General features: G+C 44.6%; 1 protein-coding gene across 1 annotated transcript; it reads right to left on the reverse strand.

Annotated features, from left to right (window-relative positions):
- Positions 1-7,012: 7,012 nt before the first annotated feature.
- LOC109886488 (extensin-like) lies at positions 7,013-8,153 on the reverse strand. The gene is made up of 2 exons (XM_031803676.1): positions 7,952-8,153; positions 7,013-7,758 (listed from the first exon to the last, which is right to left on the reverse strand). Exons 1-2 carry the CDS (start codon positions 8,151-8,153, stop codon positions 7,013-7,015), a joined length of 948 nt encoding a protein of 315 aa, XP_031659536.1.
- Positions 8,154-10,561: the final 2,408 nt, after the last annotated feature.

A 10,561-nucleotide genomic window follows, 5' to 3' on the forward strand; every position in this document is an offset into this window, starting at 1 on the left:
CCAGGCCCATAGGGTTAATAGTGCAATACTTTGAACATGGATGCCAACTCTCTCTCTCTTGGCATTGATACCAACTCTCTCTCTTGGCAGAAACACAACATTCTGCTTAGTGACGTGGCTGTGGGTTAAGGCAGCTCTCTGATTCATAGGGGTTGGGTTAAATGTGGAAGACACATTTCAGATGAATGCATTACAGTTCCATAATTGACTAGGTTTCCCCCCTTTCCCTTTCTACAGATACGTGGAACAGTATAAGAGGTACTGCCCACTTTGTGAAGACGCCGGCATATCAACTAGCATTGTCATGAACAACGCGTGGAATATAAAACAACAAACTACTTAGCTTTCCCTGGAATGTAAATGAGTCTGTAAGTCTTTGGCTGAGAGATGGTACCCAATACCCTGGCCTATAAAGTCGCCCCTATGGGCCCTGGTTGAACTTAGTGAACATTATAGGGAAGGGGGTGCTATTTGAGACAGCCTGGGTGTCTGGTTCTTTAAGTGATGCTCCCAGCTGGTTTGTTGCCGCTGGCTGTTTATGTTAGCTGCTGATCTTTCTCTTTGTAAAGTTATTGTCTCCAGTAGTCTCTGGTTCTCTAAGTGCTGCTCCTAGCTGACTTCTGGTGGTTTGGGAACTCTCTAGCTTTCACACGGATTCCATCTCTCCGTTACAATAAATACGGATTCCATCTCTCCGTTACCATAAACTGTTACGTAAACTAGGAGTGGTGGGTGGAATCAGGCGCAGAGAGCAGGGTTCAGTCGTTTGTCAAATTTATTCACCAGCGCAACAAAACGGTCACGCCAACACACAGGGCGTATACAAGTTGCCAGTCCAAACAACAGGACAAAAATAGTCTGGAGAATAAAGACACGAACAAATAACACCATCAAACACAGAGTAACAAGAAACAAGCCCGCACAAATACCCAGCGGGCCTAGTGCCCTTAAATAACCTACAAACAAACCCTAATACAAAACAGGTGTACCCAATTACCCAATAACAAACACAAACGGAAAGGGAATCGATGGCAGCTAATAGGCCGGAGACGACGACCGCCGAGCACCGCCTGAACAGGAAGAGGTACCATCTTCGGCGAGGTTCGTGACATAAACGCTCTAGTTACCACACGGATTCCATCTCTCCGTTACCATAAACACTCTAGTTACCACACGGATTCCATCTCTCCATTACCATAAATACGGATTCCATCTCTCCATTACCATAAACACTCTAGTTACCACACGGATTCCATCTCTCCATTACCATAAACACTCTAGTTACCACACGGATTCCATCTCTCCATTACCATAAACACTCTAGTTACCACACGGATTCCATCTCTCCATTACATAAACACTCTAGTTACCACACGGATTCCATCTCTCCGTTACCATAAACGCTCTAGTTACCACACGTATTCCATTTCTCCGTTACCATAAACACTCTAGTTACCACACGGATTCCATCTCTCCATTATCATAAACGCTCTAGTTACCACACGGATTCCATCTCTCCATTACCATAAATACGGATTCCATCTCTCCATTACCATAAACACTCTAGTTACCACACGGATTCCATCTCTCCATTACCATAAACACTCTAGTTACCACACGGATTCCATCTCTCCATTACCATAAACACTCTAGTTACCACACGGATTCCATCTCTCCGTTACCATAAACACTCTAGTTACCACACGGATTCCATCTCTCCATTACCATAAACACTCTAGTTACCACACGGATTCCATCTCTCCATTACCATAAACGCTCTAGTTACCACACGGATTCCATCTCTCCGTTAACATAAACACGGTTTCCATCTCACCATTAACATAAACACTCTATTAACAGCCCTCCTCACAACGTTAGTCATACTGATCTGTAACACACACAGGAAGGGTCTATGTATAAATTCTATGCAGTTATTGTACTGTCATTTTTAATTTTCATAAAGTATTTAACTACAAAGCTTTCATAAACATTCTTCACTTAAACATCAAATAAAACAGACAGAAAACAGAATTAAAATATTAACATTTTATTTCAATTTTCCTGAGGTTGCTAGCACAGAAAACAAGTGCTGAGGCTGAATAATCCTATTAGCTAGTAGCTATTGACTTTAGCAAAATATTAATATTCAAACCATGTAAATGCATTTCCCCATTTCAGACTCATAGTAATACATATTTCAGTGAGTACAAACTAGTAACACGGTCTGTTAAAGCTAGCTAGCGTTCCGCCATTATTCACTAATGTAGTTAGTTAGCAGGCTAGCTACCTGCTAACCAAGCCCAAGTTCAACACACTTTACCAACTGTAACCGTTATTTAACTGGGCAAGTCAGTTAAGAAAAAATCCTTATTTACAATGACGGCCGACACCGGCCAAACCCGGACGACACTGTGTGTCGCTCTGTGGGTCAAATAACATTACAAAATCGTCGTAAACTTATTAAACATTTAGTATTTCACTAGACTTCTGCACATTACGAACCTTTTAAAACATGACAAATTAAGATACAGAAAAATCGTGTTGTTTCCATATGTGAGGTTAGCCACAATAAGGATTAGCAACAACAATAGATTCAGTCTCTAATTGTTTCCATATGTGAGGTTAGCCACAATAAGGATTAGCAACAACAATAGATTCAGTCTCTAATTGTTTCCATATGTGAGGTTAGCCACAATAAGGATTAGCAACAACAATAGATTCAGTCTCTAATTGTTTCCATATGTGAGGTTAGCCACAATAAGGATTAGCAACAACAATAGATTCAGTCTCTAATTGTTTCCATATGTGAGGTTAGCCACAATAAGGATTAGCAACAACAATAGATTCAGTCTCTAATTGTTTCCATATGTGAGGTTAGCCACAATAAGGATTAGCAACAACAATAGATTCAGTCTCTAATTGTTTCCATATGTGAGGTTAGCCACAATAAGGATTAGCAACAACAATAGATTCAGTCTCTAATTGTTTCCATATGTGAGGTTAGCCACAATAAGGATTAGCAACAACAATAGATTCAGTCTCTAATTGTTTCCATATGTGAGGTTAGCCACAATAAGGATTAGCAACAACAATAGATTCAGTCTCTAATTGTTTCCATATGTGAGGTTAGCCACAATAAGGATTAGCAACAACAATAGATTCAGTCTCTAATTGTTTCCATATGTGAGGTTAGCCACAATAAGGATTAGCAACAACAATAGATTCAGTCTCTAATTGTTTCCATATGTGAGGTTAGCCACAATAAGGATTAGCAACAACAATAGATTCAGTCTCTAATTGTTTCCATATGTGAGGTTAGCCACAATAAGGATTAGCAACAACAATAGATTCAGTCTCTAATTGTTTCCATATGTGAGGTTAGCCACAATAAGGATTAGCAACAACAATAGATTCAGTCTCTAATTGTTTCCATATGTGAGGTTAGCCACAATAAGGATTAGCAACAACAATAGATTCAGTCTCTAATTGTTTCCATATGTGAGGTTAGCCACAATAAGGATTAGCAACAACAATAGATTCAGTCTCTAATTGTTTCCATATGTGAGGTTAGCCACAATAAGGATTAGCAACAACAATAGATTCAGTCTCTAATTGTTTCCATATGTGAGGTTAGCCACAATAAGGATTAGCAACAACAATAGATTCAGTCTCTAATTGAAAGTGATGCATATGGCTACAAATAGTGGAATCATTCCATATTTGGACAAGACAATGCTAAACAAGGTTGGATTTTCATAAATACATTTTTAAAAAGACAATAATTAGTTCAATTGAACCCCAAAAAATCACACTGTTGATGTGTTAGACTTAAATTTGTACAACTTATATTATATTATATTATACCAGACTTATATTTCGGGGACACCCACAGAATACCATATTATTGTAGGACTTTGACTGGTTCATCACCTCCCCAGTCAACCTATTGTGCATATCAACCTGTGTGTAAGGAGAGGAAAGCAAAAGGGAAATGGGAATGCCTAGTCAGTTGAACAACTGAATGCTTTCAACCGAAACGTCTCTTCCACATTTAACCCAACCCCTCTGAATCAGAGAGGTGCGAGAGGCTTCCTTAATCGACGTCCACGTCATTGGCGCCCGGGGAACACTTGATGTTGGGAGTTAACTGCCTTGCTCAAGGGCAGAACGGCAGATATTTACTTAATTAATCTTGAATAAGGCAGTTCGGACCTGTTATAGCATGTTCATGAAATGCTTATAGATGTGCAATGTGGCAGTCTAAGAAAATCGGACACATAAATGCTGCTTTGTGCTTACAGTTACAAACTGAGTTAGGGTTCATGACCAGTGGGTTAGGGTTCATGACCAGTGGGTTAGGGTTCATGACCAGTGGGTTAGGGTTCATGACCAGTGGGTTAGGGTTCATGACCAGTGGGTTAGGGTTCATGACCAGTGGGTTAGGGTTCATGTCCAGTGGGTTAGGGTTCATGACCAGTGGGTTAGGGTTCATAACCAGTGGGTTAGGGTTCATGACCAGTGGGTTAGGGTTCATAACCAGTGGGTTAGGGTTCATAACCAGTGGGTTAGGGTTCATGACCAGTGGGTTAGGGTTCATAACCAGTGGGTTAGGGTTCATGACCAGTGGGTTAGGGTTCATGACCAGTGGGTTAGGGTTCATGACCAGTGGGTTAGGGTTCATGACCAGTGGGTTAGGGTTCGTGACCAGTGGGTTAGGGCTAAGGTTAAGGTTGTGATGCAATTTTGGCCTACCGCACGGGCAAGTTTTGGTTCCCAAAATATTCTGTGGGTTGGTTAGGGTTAGTGTTATGGTGGGTTAGTGTTATGGTGGGTTACGGTCAGAGTTATGGTGGGTTAAGGTTATGGTGGGTTAAGGTTATGGTGGGTTAGGTTATGGTGGGTTAAGGTTATGGTGGGTTAAGGTTGTGGTGGGTTAGTGTTATAGTGGGTTAGTGTTATGGTAGGTTAGGTTAGGGTTATGGTGGGTTAGTGTTATGGTGGGTTAAGGTTATGGTGGGTTAGTGTTATGGTGGGTTAAGGTTATGGTGGGTTAAGGTTATGGTGGGTTAGTGTTATAGTGGGTTAGTGTTATGGTAGGTTAGGTTAGGGTTATGGTTGGTTAGGGTTATGGTGGGTTAGTGTTATAGTGGGGTAGTGTTATGGTGGGTTAGTGTTATGGTGGGTTAGGGTTATGGTGGGTTAGGGTTAGTGTTATGGTGGGTTAGTGTTATGGTGGGTTAGTGTTATGGTGGGTTAGTGTTATGGTGGGTTAGTGTTATGTTGGGTTAGTGTTATGGTGGGGTAGTGTTATGGTGGGTTAGTGTTATGGTGGGTTAGTGTTATGGTGGGTTAGTGTTATGGTGGGTTAGTGTTGTAGTGTGGTAGTGTTATGGTGGGTTAGTGTTATGGTGGGTTAGGGTTATGGTGGGTTAGGGTTTGTGTTATGGTGGGGTAGTGTTATGGTGGGTTAGTGTTATGGTGGGTTAGTGTTAGTGTTATGGTGGGTTAGTGTTATAGTGGGTTAGTGTTATGGTGGGTTAGTGTTAGTGTTATGGTGGGTTAGTGTTATGGTGGGTTAGTGTTAGTGTTATGGTGGGTTAGTGTTATGGTGGGTTAGGATTATGGTGGGTTAGTGTTATGGTGGGTTAGTGTTATGGTGGGGTAGTGTTATGGTGGGTTAGTGTTATGGTGGGTTAGTGTTATGGTGGGTTAGTGTTATGGTGGGTTAGTGTTATGGTGGGTTAGTGTTATGGTGGGTTAGTGTTATGGTGGGTTAGTGTTATGGTGGGTTAGTGTTATGGTGGGTTAGGATTATGGTGGGTTAGGATTATGATGGGTTAGGGTTAGTGTTATGGTGGGTTAGTGTTATGGTGGGTTAGTGTTATGGTGGGTTAGTGTTATGGTGGGGTATTGTTAAGGTGGGTTAGTGTTATGGTGGGTTAGTGTTAGTGTTATGGTGGGTTAGTGTTATGGAGGGTTAGTGTTATGGTGGGTTAGTGTTATAGTGGGGTAGTGTTATGGTGGGTTAGTGTTATGGTGGGGTATTGTTATGGTGGGTTAGTGTTATGGTGGGGTAGTGTTCTGGTGGGTTAGGGTTATGGTGGGTTAGGGTTAGTGTTATGGTGGGTTAGTGTTATGGTGGAGTAGTGTTATGGTGGGTTAGTGTTATAGTGGATTAGTGTTATGTTATGTTATGGTGGGTAAGGATGGATAATGACATTAGAGAGGTGAGAGGTTGTATTTTCTTTAGTTCTGTCTGGTTTCAGTAAAACACAGGTTTGTAGAGCACCCAAGAGAAAACGTGGGTTCATACGCACTGCACCAAACCCTCCATGCAGAACGAAGTGGGGTTGTTGCCAAAGAGTTCCCGTGAGATGTCACCTTACTCATAACTTCTGGAGCCAGACCCCAGGAATGTCATCGTCATGGGGACAGTGTCAATTATAATTTATTTTTTTACATCTTTATTTAACTAGGCAAGTCAGTTAAGAACAAATTCTTATTTACAATGACGGCTTAGGAACAGTGCCCCTGCCTGTTCAGGGGCAGAACGACAGATTTGTACCTTGTCAGCTCGGGGGTTTGAACTTACAACCTTCCGGTTACTAGTCCAACGCTCTAACCACTAGGCTACCCTGCCGGCAGAACAACAGATGTGTACCTTGTCAGCTCGGGGGTTTGAACTTACAACCTTCCGGTTACTAGTCCAACGCTTTAACCACTAGGCTACCCTGCCGCCCCGATACCAATGGTCTCCACAACGTTAAGACAAAACAATGACTTACCAAATGTGTCAGAGTCAGGCCCTTGAAAAACTGTGCATCGAGATCTATAACTATTCAGGGAATGCTTGGAAACCAAACTTTTGTCAGCTGCCGGTGGCTGGCTAGATGGTTTCATAAGTACTACAGGTCTGAACTAGCCATCAGAGGGGCAATCAGGGAAGAATGTACTGAATGTGTTGCTGATATAATGAGTTCTCTGGTCTCCTCATTCAGAAGTCTGTTTGCTGCTAGGTTGATTCTCTACACTGTTTACACAGCAGCAGCAGCAGCATGGCCCGGATGTAGAGAGCACATGATGACTTCTTCTTCTTGTCTGGGGGGGTCTGGTGTGTAGTCCCAGGGGGTCTGGGTGGGTCTAGTGTGTAGTCCCCCCCAGACCCCGGGGGTCTGTGGGGGTCTGGGGGGGTCTGGTGTGTAGTCCCAGGGGGTCTGGTGTGTAGTACCAGGGGGTCTGGGAGGGTCTGGTGTGTAGTCCCAGGGGGTCTGGTGTGTAGTCCCAGGGGGTCTGGGGGGGTCTGGTGTGTAGTCCCAGGGGGTCTGAGGGGTCTGGTGGGGTCTGGTGTGTAGACCCAGGGGGTCTGGGAGGGTCTGGTGGGGTTTGGTGTGTAGTCCCAGGGGGTCTGGTGGGGTCTCGTGTGTAGTCCCAGGGGGTCTGGTGTGTAGTACCAGGGGGTCTGGGGGGGTCTGGTGTGTAGTCCCAGGGGGTCTGGTGTGTAGTCCCAGGGGGTCTGGGGGGTCTGGTGTGTAGTCCCAGGGGGTCTGGGGGGGTATGGTGTGTAGTCCCAGGGGGTCTGGGGGGGTCTGGTGTGTAGTCCCAGGGGGTCTAGTGGGGTCTGGTGTGTAGTCCTAGGGGGTCTGGTGTGTAGTCCCAGGGGGTCTGGGGGGGGTCTGGTGTGTAGTCCCAGGGGGTCTGGGGGGTCTGGTGTGTAGTCCCAGGGGGTCTGGGGGGGTATGGTGTGTAGTCCCAGGGGGTCTGGGGGGGTCTGGTGTGTAGTCCCAGGGGGTCTAGTGGGGTCTGGTGTGTAGTCCTAGGGGGTCTGGTGTGTAGTCCCAGGGGGTCTGGGGGGGGTCTGGTGTGTAGTCCCAGGGGGTCTGGGGGGGTCTGGTGTGTAGTCCCAGGGAGTCTGGTGTGTAGTCCCAGGGGGTCTTGGGGGGGTCTGGTGTGCAGTCCCAGGGGGTCTGGGGGGGTCTGGTGTGCAGTCCCAGGGGGTCTGGGGAGGTCTGGTGTGTCTTCCCAGGGGGTCTGGGGGGGTCTGGTGTGTAGTCCCAGGGGGTCTGGGGGGGTCTGGTGTGTAGTCCCAGGGGGTCTGGGGGGGTCTGGTGTGTAGTCCCAGGGGGTCTGGGGGGGTCTGGTGTGTAAAGAAGCATTTGTGTTTAGTGAGTCTGCCAAATCAGATACGGTAGGATGACCAGGGATATTTTCTTGATCATTGCATGAATTGGATCATTTTCCTGACCTGCTTATCATTCAACATTTTCCAGTACTGTTGGGTGTCAGGAAAAATGTACGGAGTAAAAAGTACATTATTTTCTTCAGGAATGAAGTAAAAGTTGACCAAAAAATAAAAATAGTAAAGTAAAGTACAGATAGCCCCGCCCACACCCCAATTTGTAAAAATTAAAAAACAAGTAGTACTTGAATGTATTTTTACTTAATAAGTACTTTATACCACTGGTTAGCACACAACTCTCACACACTCAATGTGCTAAACATACACACAGCACACACACTCAATGGGTAAACCAGCACACTCACTCTTGATTGGCCAAGATTACACACACAAGGAAGTTGTCTTTACGTCTCAGGAAGAAAAGGGAACATTATGTCAAGCTCCTGCAACAGCCTGAGAATTATTACAGGCCATAGTGTCTCTAACTGTCTTAATCTCCCCATAGAAACAACAGTGACAACACCGTCAACAAAAACGGAAGGGATCTTTTGCAGCTCTGTAGAAGCCTGGGTCTGTACTTTGTCATGGTAGGTAATGGGGGGACTCTTTGGGGAGATTCACGTACTGCTCACCTCTTGGCCACAATACAGTAGACTATATGATTACAGACATTGACCCTTTCTCTCTCAGCTCATTCACTGTCAAGCCACTAACACCTCTGTCTGATCACAGCCAAATTATGTTGTTCCTCAAAAGAACAGACATGGAAAAAACCACACATTCACAGCCCAGTCAGCTGTACAACATCAGACATTCACAGCCCAGTCAGCTGTACAACATCAGACATTCACAGCCCAGTAAGCTGTACAACATCAGACATTCACAGCCCAGTCAGCTGTACAACATCAGACATTCACAGCCCAGTCAGCTGTACAACATCACAGCCCAGTCAGCTGTACAACATCAGACATTCACAGCCCAGTCAGCTGTACAACATCAGACATTCACAGCCCAGTAAGCTGTACAACATCACAGCCCAGTCAGCTGTACAACATCAGACATTCACAGCCCAGTAAGCTGTACAACATCAGACATTCACAGCCCAGTCAGCTGTACAACATCAGACATTCACAGCCCAGTAAGCTGTACAACATCAGACATTCACAGTCCAGTCAGCTGTACAACATCAGACATTCACAGCCCAGTCAGCTGTACAACATCAGACATTCACAGCCCAGTACAACATCAGACATTCACAGCCCAGTCAGCTGTACAACATCAGACATTCACAGCCCAGTAAGCTGTACAACATCAGACATCCACTGCCCAGTAAGATGTACAACATCACAGCCCAGTCAGCTGTACAACAGACATCCACAGCCCAGTAAGCTGTACAACATCAGACATTCACAGTCCAGTCAGCTGTACAACATCAGACATTCACAGCCCAGTAAGCTGTACAACATCAGACATTCACAGCCCAGTACAACATCAGACATTCACAGCCCAGTCAGCTGTACAACATCAGACATTCACAGCCCAGTAAGATGTACAACATCACAGCCCAGTCAGCTGTACAACATCAGACATTCACAGCCCAGTCAGCTGTACAACATCAGACATTCACAGCCCAGTCAGCTGTACAACATCAGACATTCACAGCCCAGTACAACATCAGACATTCACAGCCCAGTAAACTGTACAACATCAGACATTCACAGCCCAGTCAGCTGTACAACATCAGACATTCACAGCCCAGTCAGCTGTACAACATCAGACATTCACAGCCCAGTCAGCTGTACAACATCAGACATTCACAGCCCAGTCAGCTGTACAACATCAGACATTCACAGCCCAGTCAGCTGTACAACATCAGACATTCACAGCCCAGTCAGCTGTACAACATCAGACATTCACAGCCCAGTCAGCTGTACAACATCAGACATTCACAGCCCAGTCAGCTGTACAACATCAGACATTCACAGCCCAGTCAGCTGTAAAACATCAGACATTCATACAGATGGGCCCCAAACAGCACAGAAGAATACCAGAAAGCAACCAGTAACCAAAACATCCAAACACTCTTAAATAACTTTCTGGATAACACATTCACTCACAGTGAAGAAGGCATCAATCTGGCCGTAAAAAAACATCAACTATATATTCAGGCAAACGGCAAAAGAAGCACAATTGAAATTGTTAAAAAAACTGGTTTGATGCAGATTGTAAAATTATAAGGAAAAAACTTAGAACACTATCCAACCAAAAGCACAGAGACCCAAATAATGATGAATTACATCTTCATTACTGTGAGACTTTAAAACTCTATAAGCGTACACTCAGAATCAAAAAAGCACAGTGCAACAGCAAGCAGCTGACACTAAT

Source organism: Oncorhynchus kisutch, linkage group LG24 (genome assembly GCF_002021735.2).
Source record: "Oncorhynchus kisutch isolate 150728-3 linkage group LG24, Okis_V2, whole genome shotgun sequence".
NCBI classification, from domain to species: Eukaryota; Metazoa; Chordata; class Actinopteri; order Salmoniformes; family Salmonidae; genus Oncorhynchus; species Oncorhynchus kisutch.